The 14,495-nt window shown below is 47.0% G+C and overlaps 1 protein-coding gene across 1 annotated transcript in view; it reads right to left on the bottom strand.

The window, feature by feature from the left end:
* The window catches only part of MYLK3 (myosin light chain kinase 3), a 39,726-nt gene continuing 25,231 nt past the window's right edge, over nucleotides 1–14,495 (bottom strand). Inside the window, 5 exon segments of the mRNA XM_041738885.1 lie at nucleotides 1–1,906; nucleotides 2,780–2,912; nucleotides 3,865–4,017; nucleotides 5,087–5,215; nucleotides 11,851–11,921. Coding sequence (XP_041594819.1) covers nucleotides 1,847–1,906; nucleotides 2,780–2,912; nucleotides 3,865–4,017; nucleotides 5,087–5,215; nucleotides 11,851–11,921 — 546 coding nt within the window. The 3' untranslated portion in view covers nucleotides 1–1,846.

A 14,495-nucleotide genomic window follows, 5' to 3' on the forward strand; every position in this document is an offset into this window, starting at 1 on the left:
TTTTATTTTTTTTTACTTTTTTTTATTTTATTTTTTACCAGGTTTTTAAAGAGCTATTAGGAATCTTAAGATTGTGTATATGGCTCATATAATATTTCTGTCAGTGCTGCTCTAGATCAATGTAGCTACATTTTTCTGGGGGAGAAGATCCACAGCATTCCCAAGAGCCTGAAGTCCCAAAGGAGGTAAGAATCACAGTACCTGACACAATTATAAGGTAACCCCTCTGGCTCCTTCTGGAGGCTTCGCTCATAAAACCTTTTCAGAGAAGTAACTCACTTTAAAAAAAGGCATTTTTACCAAGTCACTGTACTCTCCCACGAAGGGGAGGTTTTCAGCAGCCGTCTCCTCCGACGTCCATCTACTAGCTGGCCAGCTTGGAGCAAGGCCTAGATGTGGTGGTACTGAGAATCTTAGTTCCTAGCAAGGGTTAGCTTCCTAGAGAAAAGTTACAGTTTGGGAACTGTAGCAGTGGGATTCACCTCGCCACCTTCTGCCTCCCTCCCCACACCCGTGTCCTCTGCCAAAAAAAAGCAGGAGGAGGGGGTCTTTATTTGAACAAAAATCTTGAAAGGCTGTGAAACTATTGCATGGCTAATTAAAAACTGAAAGTAAAAAAAAACCCAAAAAACTAAAAGTTTTAGTAGTTAAACTTAACTAAAAATAATAGTTATACTATTAAGACTGTTGACTTGAGAAGTTCATGGGGATAGCACAAAAATCAGGTTAGAAGTGAGGAAATTAAAAGCATTCTTTACTTTCAAATAATGAAGTACTTCGTGTTATTCAGTTAACTGACAACATCGAAAGTGGTATATCCTAAGAAGCAGTAGCAGAGCAGTTTATTGTCTCATGATGTATCATTGGTGTTTCTTTCAGTGGCACATCATTACACTTTTTTTTTTAATCTTTTTATTTATTTGTTCATGAGAGACAGAGAGAGAGAGAGGCAGAGACATAGGCAGAGGGAGAAGCAGGCTTCCTGCAGGAAGCCTGATGTGGGACTCAATCCTAGGACCCCGGGATCACGATCTGAGCTAACGGCAGACACTCAACCACTGAGCCACCCAGGCATCCCACATCATTACACTCTTAACTCTCTTTTCCATATTGCATATCAGTTCCAAACTTACTAGACCATAAGTTCATAACCAGAGAAGGGAGGTCAGGACCAAGACTACCAATGGCAGCACAGGGCCGATGAGAAGGTGGATGTGTGTATAGATTTTAAAAGCACATTCAAAATGATCATTGTTCTGATTTAGCCATGAGAAGTGGTATATTTTGAAGTTTCAAAGAATATTAAAGGATGCACGACTTCATTCTCAAAAGGAAGCACAAGTTAAAACAAGTTTAGGGATCATTGCCCTAAATCCACATTGCTTTCCACAAGCGCAGGGTAGTACAATAAGATGTCAGCTCACACTTGAGCAAATCCAAGTTCTAAGAATTCTTTGTGCTGGAGGGAATAACACTGAATGTCCCTGTGTAATATTGTCTACTGAGTTCTTCAATCAGAATAAGTCTAGACTTTAAATTGGGCATATATGAAATAGAAGCTTTCCTACCTACCTAAAGCATGCCTATGCTTATCACCCAAAGCAGGTATACTTGAAAAGTAAACACCGCATTTCAACTTAGTATGATCTCAGAAGGCAGAAAAAATTTTGTAGGTCACTTTCCTTACAGCCACTTTTCATCCATTAGGAAGGCAACAGCCATAACCTTCCTTTACAAATAAGTGGAATCAATATTAGTACAAGACCGGATTATCAAAAATCTTGAGTCATCACTTCACCACCAGTCTCAATAACTTCTGGACCCACGGGAGCAGCAGAGTTGAGAATTAGGGACAAGTTGGAAATTTCCTTAGCCTGTTCGCAGCAGTCACCACGTAGAAATGTTTCTTGTTAAGGAGAGAAAAAAAGAAGAAAAAAGTATGCTTTTAGACCAATTGCTTTAAGAAGAAACAATAAAAGGACTTAAGCAAGTTTAGCCACTTGGGGCATCCTGGAGTGAGTATGAAGTGAGAGAATATGGTATCCTGTCCTTTTCACGTGAAAAATGGAGCCCACTGGAACACTGGTTTTCAAATTGTGGCTCACAGTCTACCAGTGGGTTATGAAGTCAAATTGGTGGGTCATGACCAGCACTTTTTTGAATGAAAACAAATATCAATAGAATAGAAAATACCCGAGTGCATTGCACTCCATTTAGCAAAAGTTAGGGTATTTTTATTTCGTATGGATGTGTATGTATACTGGATCTCTCTAGGTCAGGGCTTTTGTTTCTGTTTTTGTTTGTTTCTGTTTTTTAGTGAGGATCCGAGTTGATATCAAAATGTTGGAAAGCCACTTTCCTAGAGGACAGATGTTTCTGAGACAGATTTTATGTCCATGGTATCAAAGAGTTCTGTTTGTAAACAAAATTACAAAGCTTTAGAAACTTAGTATGGTTTTCCCAGCTCCTATTTCTGAAACATGAAGGAATCAGACCTCAGGCTGCAGGCAGGAAGTTCCAAGCACTCCACTACTATTGCCGTTGAAAACATATGCTCAGACTTGAGTCTGTCATTACAAGTGTCCACCCAAGTATGAACTTTTATGCCAGTTGGTTTTGGTCAATGGCATTTCTAATCAAGAAAACAGGTTTTGACATAAGACATTTTTTTTCCTCTAAATAATTTTTCTATTTAGAATGAAAATGTAAGTAAAAGCTACATTTCTTTCAAAGGACATATTAAAAAGACAAATGCTACATTTCCTAGGAAAAAAGATACCTTCCATTTCCTCTGAGCCATGTATTTCTGCAGTAGTAATTGGGATTTGAGACGAACTTTGGATTTTGAAGCTTTGGCAGGCAAATTATTCAACCACTCATGTTTCAGGCACTGTGTGGCACTCATCCTGCAGCTGTGAAATCAAACAGAAGTTGGAACTTTTAGTTAGGGTTGCCTTTTCAGGTTGTCCAGAAGTTGGTTCAGCCGGGTAGGAAGCCTGAGTCAGTGGAACGGATTAATCATTTGGGCAGATCCATGCCACATACTGAAAAGGAACTCTTCGTATCTAAAATTCTCCTCCTTAGAAGTACAAGAACGAGATCAGCAAAATGCTCCCTGCCCTCTATAGAGGGAATGTATCTCGGTGATTAATCACCTTCCCGGAGAGAGCTGGGGAATCAGGACAGGGAGTAGGAAGGCCAGCCGAGCCTGGGAATGCTCTTAAGAAAAGAACAAAACCTTGAAAGAACATGAACCTTGAAAGAAGCTTGTCTCTTGTTCCAGAGAAAAATGTCAGTTTCGTTCATCTAAATTCAAAATACGTTTCCTCCCATGACTTTTCACAATCAGAAAGAATGAAATAGTAAAGGCCAGGGAACTATAGGCTGTCTCAGAGCCCAGGCTCTTGGGCCTCACCCTGGGCCATTTGCAAGTATTTATGTCTGATGAGTACCAGAAAACTCCATGGTTCCACCCATGGCTTTGATACAGCTGCTGAAAACTAAGTAGGCCTTCATTATCAACAAATGAGGTTTTCTGGCCTTTATTCTGGGGAATAATATCTGCATATCTCAGCTTTTATTCAACATTAACCTATTAAAAGTGATAACTTGGTAATAGTACTAATTTATATACGTGGTCCTTTCTAAAACTCTATCAAGAGTTTATGCTCCTAAATTGTTTATTTTACGGTTGATTTCTTTCATCTCTCTTCCTGCTAATTTTTTTGCTCCAAAGAGGTAGCAGACTAAGAAATCTTGGACACAACTGGTCCAGAGGAAGCCCAGCACCAGCCCGCTCTTGACAGCACCCAGATGGGCGGTTACCATCAAAATGGTTTGCGCCTGATGAGCAACGAAGGGTACCTCTTCTCTTTGACAAGCAGGCGGGAAACAAAGTCCTTGGCCTCCTCCGACAGCCCTTCAAAGGTGTCAGCATCAAAATCCCAGCTACAGTTCACAATGAAATTCATGGTCTCTGCATCTGTTTCCCCTAGAAACGGGGACAAACCGCTGAGTCTACAGAAGAGGGAGAGGACCGTCAATGCGCAGAGCTGCATCTGCCGACACGCAGCAAAGGGAGAGAGGTCTTCCCAAGGTCAAGCAGCGTTAACCAGAACCAAGAGGGTTCAAAAGAAAAGCACCCCCCGGAGATAGTCCAGAGGATTCTACTAGGGGAGGAGGTGGCAGGACTGAAAATTTGGAGGCATGAAGAGTGTCTGGATAAACCCCCAGTTGTGCTCACCTACTTGGCTTTTAGCCTGAAGTGGAGGATAAATTGAGACCCAGTCCAGACTGTCCATTTATCAGGTACATCCTGACTTACACATACCCTACAAGTCTCTGAGACAGCCTGGCTAGCTTCACCCCCAGCCCAGGCCACGGGACCAAAGGAAAACTGGTGCATTAGCCTGTCTGGAGTGAGTGCAGAGAGACAGGACTCTACCTGCTGCCTTGGGCCTCAAACTTCCCCCTCCCGAGGCAGCACACACATATGGGGGTGTGGCCCGGGAGCAAAGTACATGCCTTGATGGGGCCTCTGAGGCAAAGCCAAGGGAGGCCACACATCTCCCTTCAGGGCACCCCAACTCTGCTTCCTCGGTCCAGAGAAAGCAGGGGCACGGGGTAGGGAGGACAGCTTAGTAGAAGACGCCCCAGCCGGCGTCCTGCCCGGCCCACCCTCCCGGTCCTGCTCTGGTGAACTCCAGCCCCACCTGTGCCGCAGCACCTGCAGGCCCACCTAGAAGTTTCGGGGAACCAGTGCCCCCCCGAATCAGCTCAGTGACCGCTAAGAGTTGGTGTGTAAATGCCCTAAGTCCCGCCCCTGCTCAGATAGAATGACGGAGGGGCTGCTCCTCAGTGGGTCCCAGACGTCCCTGGCAGGATGAACTCCAGGTGCCCACAGGGTGACTCAGCAGCCTTGCTTTACTAGGGTCTTCCTCCGTCTCGTGTCCCTAATCCTCTGCCCGTGTTTCCTGGGAACATCTCTCAAATAAGACTTGCACTCAAACCTTTGCTGCTCCTAAGGAGACCCAAGCCAAAACCGCCGGCCCCGGACCCCCTGGGAGCCAGGCTCCTGGGCACTCACAGCATGTAGGTAATGACCCCCAAGCTCCACATGTCGGTCGGGAAGGACACAAATTCATAGTTGACAACTTCCGGGGCCAGGAACTCTGGAGTGCCGAAGTTCACCTTCAGCTTTTCCCGAGGCTTGTACCTGGGGAAGAAAGGGTCCAGAGGACCGTGGGCCGAGCCCCTAGAGACGGTGTAGAGGCTGGGACGACTTCAGGCAGGAGCCCGACGTTCCCAGACTCCCGTCTGCCGTGTTGGCTGGACCTCACCTCCCACCACACCACCCAGTGCTTTCCTGGATCATCATACCCCCCGGCCCCAACTCTAGACGTTCCTGAGTCCCTGGGGAGAATCAGAAAAGCATGGTGCTCTTCCTCCAAGCAATTACAGTGTGAAAAGGAGAGACGATCAGTATGTCTCCTTGAGCTTGCCGCCGTGTGAACAAGCGCAGACACAGACAGCAGCTGTGGAGGGCTGCCCTCGTGGCACGAGTGTTTGGTGAGTACTAGAAAAAGTAACCATGCAACTATGATGACCGCTCCTCATCAGGAAAGCACAGATGAAAACCACAAAGACACACTGCACATCGTGACTGCTATAAAACAACCAACCAAACAAAAGAACAGAAAGTAGCAAGAGTCGGCTAGGATGTGGAGAATTGGAACCCTGGCCAGTGGGAATGTAACGTGGTGCCATCACTATGGAGAACAGTGTGGCAGGGCCTCAAAAAAATTAAAAATAGGACTACCACGTGATCCAGCAATCCCACTTCTGGTGTATATCCAAAAGAATTGAGAGCAGAATCTTGAGGAGATATTTATACACCCACGTTCACGGCACTATTCGCAGTAGCCAGATGGAGGAAGTAACTCAAGGAAGAATCTATCGATGGATGATCGCACAAGTAAAACGTGGTAGATACATCCCATGGACTATCGCCCAGCCCTACACGGGGCAGTTCTGGCACACGCCGTCATTCGGGTGAGCCCCCGGGACCTTATGCTGAGCAAAAGAAGTCAGCGGCAAAGAGACAAATACTGTATGGTTCCACTTTGATAAGGTACAAAGACAGAGACAGAGGGTAGAAGGGTGATTTCCAGGGGCTGGAGGCAGGAGGAAACTGAGCGGTTACTGTTTAACAGGTACAGAATTTCAGTTTTGCAAGATGAAAAGAGTTCTGGAGATTGGTTGCACAACAATGAATTCATTTAAAAATGGTCGAGATGGTAAGTTTTTTTTTTTTTTTTTTAATTTATGATAGTCACAGAGAGAGAGAGAGAGGCAGAGACACTGTTTTATGTGTATTTTACACAATTACAAAAAGAAAGAGAATTAGAAAAAAGGTTCTAGACAGGACGATTAATAAAGGCTAGAAAGAGAACTGATGGCTGAGTGAGAAAGGGGGCGGTCAAAGGTGGTTTTTAGAACTTCTAGACTTTTAGAAAGCCTTTAGCTAAAATTTAATGGGCAATGACCAAGATGTCCTTTGGTAGGTGAGTGAATAAATAAGCCGTGGTATATCCAGACAATGGAATAATATTTAATGCTAAAAAGAAATGAATTGGGGATCCTTGGGTTGCTCAGCGGTTTAGTGCCTGCCTTTGGCCCAGGGCGCAATCCTGGAGTCCCAGGATCGAGTCCCGCGTCGGGCTCCCGGCATGGAGCCTGCTTCTCCCTCCTCCTGTGTCTCTGCCTCTCTCTGTCTCTCATGAATAAATAAATAAAATCTTAAAAAATAAAATAAAATAAAAAGAAATGAATTATCAAGCTATGAAAAGACATAGAGGAAACAAGTCCACAGTACTAAGTGAAAGAAGCCAGCCTGGGTGGGCAGCAAACCATACTGTAATGGTTCCAACTACATGTCGTTCCAGAAAAGGCAAAGCCATGGAGACCTAAAAAGATCAGCAGTTGCCAGGGGTTGGAGTGGGAAGAGAAAAGGAGAGATACACGGGGCGAAAAGAGGATTTGTAGGACTTAAAAATACTCTGTATGGCACCATCGATGAACACCCGTCATGATACTTTTGTCCAAACCCTTAGAGTGTCCAACATCAAGAGTGAACGGTAAAGTATGGACTTTCGAGTGATAGTGTCAGCATAGGTTCATCAATGGTGACAAATATAACCCTGGTCAGGGAGGCATGATGGGGGGCAAGGGGCACATGGAAAATCTCTGTACCTTCCCCTCAATTTCACTGTGAACCTAAGATGGCTCTAAAAAAAAAATAGTAAAGTATTAATTTATAAAATGTGATGGGCACTTCTGATTGGCCAGGCTAAAAGTTTTACATATATAATCTCTTCTCGTTCTCACAACAGCCCTGTGAAGTCTGTAAGATTACTGTCCCCATCTTGCAGATATGGCAATTGAGAATAAAATGAATATTTTGCCAATGTGCCCTGCTTCCCTTAAACCAAGGAGGTGACTGGTCAAAGAGTTTTCTCTTCGAAATTTGCCGAGAGCCAGGTCAATGCAGCCCTCGGGCAACACGGCCCATATTCTCCCAGTGGAAGAGCTGCAAGGGTCGTCTTGGTGGCCTTACGTGGGGAGCAGGGGGCGGGAGGAGAGCGGGAACCCTCTGGCAACACGCCGCTGCCCTCTGACCACTGACCCAGGGCCAAGGAGCAGAGCTGAGAGGGACAGCTCGCCCCAGAGCATGCAGCCTGCGAGGCCCTGACGAGTCCCAGGGAAGCCGCAACGTCCTCCAGCACCTCAGGGCCAAGAATAAGAAGAGGGCGAAACGGTATTTGATTCATCATGTGGGGGAAAACCTTTGTTAAATAAATGGATGCAGAGGCTTTGATGAAGATCTTCATTTGGGTTTTGTTGTAAAATAGTGTGTTGTTTTCTTTTGAAAAGGTGCAAAATATCTATCACTACTGACAGGATGTTAATGTTTGGGAAGAAATGAAAACTGGTTTGTTTCGAATACGAGCGCGGATACGCACATTCCAGCAAATGTGTCTGCAGCTGTGAGGTGGGCAGGGCTTTGTGATATAAATGTACGTTTTCAGGGTATACTCTCACTTCTAAAATGCATGTTTTGTTTCACAACTAATGATCTGAAACTTCTCCATCCCCTGTAAATGAAGAAAAAAGAGAAGACCCAGGCTCTCAGCCCCTGGAAGGCACATTCGCGGCCCTGGGCGGTGTTTCCCTGCTTCGTCCTGCCCCACAGGCGCATCCTGATCCGGGACTGCAGCTCACTGCTCCTGCGGCAGCATATGTTGCCCTCCCGTGGATGCTGGGCTTGGCCGCCAGGGCTGTGTGGGGAGCGCCAGTGGGCCCAGCCTAGCCTGCGCTGTCGCTCCCCTGCCATCACCATGAGGAGAGGACGCGCGGAGCAGACCTGTCCTCACTGACCCGCATCTTGGATCCAAGCCCACATCAGCTCAGTGAATGGGAACCAGTGATTCCCAACCAGTGGCACTTGGGTAAATATGGAACAACCAGCTGTCTGATTAGAGCCTGACTGGCAGCAGGGGCCACTTTCAGTGGTGTAAATACTGATTTCACCACGGCTCATTTCAAACCCCCATCATGACGCCACTGAACGCGGAGTCGGGAAGAGATGTGCCCACAGGCACGCCGTTCCACGGCCTTCCGCTGTACGGGTACAACAGGCGCAGGTAACTTCAGGAGCAAAAGTAGCAGCAAGGATTTTAACATTTGAAAATGTGATCTTTGTTTTTATTTTATTTTTTAAAAGATTTTATTTATTCCTGACAGACACAGAGAGGCAGAGACACAGGCAGAGGGAGAAGCAGGCTACCCATGGGAGCCCAATGTGGGAACCAATCCCGGGTCCCCAGGATCACAAAAGCCGAAGGCAGGTGCTCAACCGCTGAGCCACCGGGCTGCCTCTGATCTTTGTTTTTAATATAATTTCTTTAATTGTAAGTTTATACAATTTTAATTTTTAATCAGTGGTGTGTTTTAACAACTGTTTACAAGGCTGCCTATCATGAGCGGCTATGAGGTGGGTCCAGCATACCAGTCCCCCAGCTGGGTCGCAGAAGTGGAGATGAGAATAGATGACTGTCTTGAGCCTCTGCCATCTGGGGTGGTTCGTTACACAGCAGTACTGTGGCAGGACCCAACCCCACAGCTCTGCCAAAATAGCCACCGAGACCCCGACTCCAAATTCCTAGCATAAGGCCCTCTGTGATCATAGGGTCACATATGGGGTTGCAGCCCCACAGCAACCGGCGTGGGCACCTCCTCGCCCTGCCAAAGGATCTGATTCCAATCTGAGCACCCGACTGGCAGTTAGGAAGCACAACCCTGCACCCCAAATTCTGGAGACCAATCTCAAAGAAGATCCTTCCCATTCCAGCCCCATCCTTGACCCTTGACATGTCCCTATTTATTTTTTATTTTTTTATTTTTTGACATGTCCCTATTTAGACCCACGATGGCTCTCACTGCCCCACCCAGTGTGGTGCTGGTCCTTCTTGCTGGAGGTCAGGGCCCCTGAAGACCTGCAGGTCTCCCGTGTGACCGGATGCCCTACACCCACTGCAAGTCTCCGCTGCTCCTAATGGCTGCACCCAGAAATATGCCTTCGCTTTCTACAGTGTGTATTATAGGGCGCAGCTGGCTTTTCCTCCCTCTTTACATTTAATTCTTTGGGGTATAAAACAGGCTCTTCCCCCCCACACACACACATTCCCCCAAGAGTCTTCCTCTCTGATTGTCTCATGCTCCCCAGGGAGCGGACCGATGTGGCAAATCCCACTTTGCCAAATGATCCTTCTGCCGAGGCCAGTGTGCCAGGCTGCTGCGGATGTTTCTGATGTTTTCCTTTTACCTCCCGGCTGCAGCCCGAGCAGGCAGCCCACCCGCAGGATGGGCTCCTGAGCGACCCGAGCGTCACCTGCACCTGCACCTGCACCTGCCCGGCCGCGGACCGTGGGCGGCCTTCCCGCCGCGGTTCCCGCACTTGTTTTCTGCCCCGGGCCCATCGGCAAAATCACCACCACTAACGCCTGTGACCAGGTGAGCAAATTCAGGAGAGTCGGGGGTGGACCTTGACCGCGCCGCCCCTCTCACGCCCCAGGTCACACTGCACGGCCTGGCCTGTTAGCCCTGTTAGCCCCCCTCCTTCCCGCGCCCTCTTCCCTCAATCCCCCCCAGAGCCTGCATCCCCTAGGACACTCCCTCCCTGCTCCTGTCCTGCCCCCCAGTCTGCCCCCCCAGGCTGCTGGGCCCTCCTTCCCAGACTCCGAGCCCCCGCTGCTAACTCTGCCTGAATCTGGTTTGTCACTGTACATGCTCCTATGGCGATGGGACATCTGGGGTGGGGGCGCTCCACACGCCCTGGGGAGGCTGCGCATTCGGGGGGAACAGAATTGCCTGCTGCCTGAACGTTGCCCCCTGGAAGGGCGGAGAAGTCTGGGCTGGGGCCCGGTGGCTCAGCAGGGGAGCATCTGCCTTGGGCTCAGGGTGTGACCCCGGGTCCCCGCGGGGAGCCTGCTTCTCCCTCTGCCTCTGCCTCTCTCTCTGTCTCACAAATAAGTAAATAAAAACTTAAAAAAATAGTCTTAGCCGTTATAGGGCTTTGTGGCCCTTCAGAGGTGCAGGCACATAGGACTTCAGCTGCATGTAGGACACAGGACAGACACAAAGGACCTCTGCGGCACTAAGCTTCACGGGGAGGGGCCCGCGGTGAGGGGAGAAATGTCCACAAAGGCTCTTTGGAAAGTGATAACAGAGACCTCGTTCTAGCATATAGGACATGCAAGTGTAGAGGATGTGGCCAAACCTTATAAGACATTATTTAGGAAAACATTAAGCAATTTTTTACATTATGGATTGAATGTGATTTTGAAGCATTTGGGTTGGGGGGTTTGGTATCGTTCCTGAAAAACCAGCCACTGGGTGATGGGGACCCCGAAGGTCAGGAGGGTTATATACACTTCCCTCTGCCGTTACTCTCATGACCTCACCTTTGGCCTCCCATCCTTAATGTGGACATTGGAAATGTGTCTTTTACCCCTACAAAGAGGTAAGTACATTTACCACTTCATCCCTTGGGAGAGGGACCCAGGAAGACGCTGTGTGGTTTTGATTACTGTTTCTGGGAGGCAGGTCTGGACACCAGAGGCTGAGTGGCTCTGTCTCCCTGGGACAAGGCTTTGCTTTCTTCCCCTTGTGGATGGAGTGGAGGACACCGTTAGTCTTATAAGGCGACAAAGACAACTTCTTTGGGGAAAATGACCACCAGGGTGACAGAAAATTTGAAGAGCTGAAAATTCAGCTGTAGTGTAGGAGACCCACCTAGAAAATATGTGATTCTCAGAGAAATGTCATTCTCGGTGGAAACAGAATTCTGGAGAAAGCCTGGAGGATGGACATACAACTACCCCTGTTTGTAGACTGTGGCTATAAGGCAGAAGTCCTTGCTTCTCCTTGACAGGCTGTGGGATTAATTGTATTTCAAACCTCCTCTGAGCAGGGAGGATGTGACAGTTCAAAGAGCACCCCTGCGTGGGTGTCCTCAGACCCAGTCTGTCTCCACCCCAGCCCTGGAGCCAGGGTGTGCCGAGCTATGTGACATCTAGCACCGTCCCTGCCCCTGGAAGCCTGCAGAGTCTGCAGCATGAAGTTACCCCAGTCCCCAGGGTCCTCTGAGGTCTGTCTGCATACGCAAAGGCTACCAGCCGCTCCGTGACAGAACGTCCTGTGTCAGTCCCAAACCCAAGGATTGGCACATCCAAGACAGTCACAAGGGGTCCCCGAGGAGTTTTGTCAAAGTGCCAGATACAATCCTCTTACCTTCTGGCCAGCCCGAAGTCAATGATCTTAATTTGATGTCCTGTCTGATTGACACACAGTATGTTCTCCGGCTGGGAAAGAGAGAGACATGTGCTTAGCTCAACCGGCAGCCAAGGTGTGCACCTGCCACACTTCTGTCCATAGGCCGCAGTTTCCCAGCCTCCAGGAGAGCCAAGGGGACAGGACAGTCCTACAGGGATATGTAGATTGTAAACGGGAGGAAGGGGGGCCTGAGACAACAGGGAGTGTCATGGCTTGTAGAGAACAGGGGGCACTTCTGGCCTGTGTAAAGCAGCTCCGGCCAGTGGTCACCACATGGAATGCAGGCCCGGTTGTTCGAGAGAAGCCAGACTACAGATTTTTATGTAAAATTCCATGCTTTTAAATATTGACAACCAAATGTAAACATATGTCCCATGTGCAGGAGTCAAACAGAACATCCCTGTGATGTAGACTTGGCCCACAAGCTGCTTGTTGGAGACTGTCGGCTTGGGGTCATGGTTCCGAATGTCAGCTGTGCATTAGAATGATCAGGGGAGCTCTAAGGTCCCGATGTCCAGGCCCTAACCCTGACCCATGACAGCAGAATCTTGGGGGTGGGAACCAAAGCTTCAGGAGTCTGGTCAGGAGATCAGAGCTCTCAATGTCAATTCCCCCATTTTGTGATGACAGCGGTGACCCAAGAGATGGAGGTGGTGGTCCTAACACGCTTCTCCTCTAAGTTCTTCAGATTAGCTCAGACGCCTGGGGGGAGCCTGGCACGATGCTTGCTTCTTGAGCCAAACAAATTTGGATGGGGTTGGGGTGGATGCACATGGAGGGTTTATGGTAGAAAAGCCTTGGAGACCGAGGCCTAGCGCCTGAGGTCTAGGGGTCTATTATCTGCATCCGTGGCCCTGGGCCAGTCCCTTCTCTTTCCTCAGTGTCTCCTCCTGTGCAATGGGAGTAATAACGACTTCCTGCCTTCCTCCTGGGAGGGTATAAGGATCAAGTCACACATATGCTGCTAAATACTGTACAGCTTTCAAAGCAAATGTCGGTACTATTCTCCCAACAGGAGGCTTTATTGTTATTTATGTTATAATGGAGTCATCCAGCTCCTCAGGTAAGAGCAGGAGAATGGAGATTCGCAGTCTCCATATCTTCTCTATAAGGTCTAGAGCAACACTATCCCATGGAAATATAATGTGAACTACATCTATAATTAAAAATTTTCTAGCAGCTACAGTAAAACGGTAAAAAGAAATAAATGAAAAAAAAGAAATAAATGAACTTAATTTTTATAATAGCATTATTGAAAATAAATAATAATATAAAATTCATTTTAAAGTATATAATTCTGTGGATTTTATTTATTTTTTAATTTTGTGGATTTTAATATATTCACAGTTATGTAATGATCATCACTATCTAATTTTAGAACATTTTTCAGTCACTCTCCATCCTTTCCCTAAATCTTGTAACCAATAATGTATTTTCTGTTTCTTTCAATTTACCTGTTCTGGTCATTTCATATAAATGAATCCTACAAAGCCGGCCTTTTGCATCTGCCTTCTTTCATTTAGCATAATATCCTTAAGGTTAATCTATATTGTACTATGTATCAGTACCTCCCTCATTCCTTTTCACAGCTGAAAATTATTCCATTGTATGGATATACCATCTTTGTGCACCTATTCATCTGTTAGTGAATATTCAGGTTGTTTTCACTTTGGAGCTATTATGCACAATGCTGCTAAGAACACTTACGTACAAATTTTAGTGTTGACTTATGTTTTCAATTCTCTTGAGTACATACTTAGAGGTAAAATCACTGGGTCATGTGGTAAGTCTGCATTTAACATTTTAGGATCTGGGGATCCCTGGGTGGCTCAGCGGTTAAGCGCCTCTCTTTGGCCCGGGGGGCCATCCTGGAGTCCCGGGATTGAATCCTCCCTGCATGGAGCCTGCTTCTCCCTCTGCCTGTGTCTCTGCCTCTCTATCTCTGTCTATAATGAATAAATAAATAATCTTAAAAAAAAATCTTAGGATCTGCCAAACTGTTTTCTAAAGTGGCTGCTGGGGCAGCCCAGGTGGCTCAGCGGTTTAGCGCCGCCTTCAGCCCAGGGTGTGATCCTGGAGACCCGGGATCAAGTCCCACGTCAGGCTCCCTGCATGGAGCCTGTTTCTCCCTCTGCCTGTGTCTCTGCCCCTCTCTGTGTCTCTCATGAATAAATAAATAAAAATCTTTTAAAAAAAGGTTAAAAAAATAAAGTGGGTGCTCAATTTTACAATCCCATCAGCAATGTATGAGTTCCAGTTTTATTTTTTGAAGATTTTATTTATTCATGAGAGACACAGAGAGAGAGGCAGAGACACAGGCAGAGGAAGAAGCAGGCTCCCTCCGGGGAGCCCAATGCTGGACTCAATCCTAGGACCCTGGGGTCACACCCTGAGCCAAAGGCAGATGCTCAACTGCTGAGCCCCTCGGGTGTCCGTCATTTTTATTTATTTTAACTTTGTCTAATGTGTGTGAAATAGTATCTCACTGCAGTTTTTATTTGCATTTCTCCAATGACTAATGATGTTGCTAATCTTTTCATATGCTTATTGTCCATTTGTATATGGATATGTATATGGATATGTATATGGATTTATTGGATAAA

This window comes from Vulpes lagopus, chromosome 23 (assembly GCF_018345385.1).
Source record: "Vulpes lagopus strain Blue_001 chromosome 23, ASM1834538v1, whole genome shotgun sequence".
In the NCBI taxonomy this organism is placed as follows: Eukaryota; Metazoa; Chordata; class Mammalia; order Carnivora; family Canidae; genus Vulpes; species Vulpes lagopus.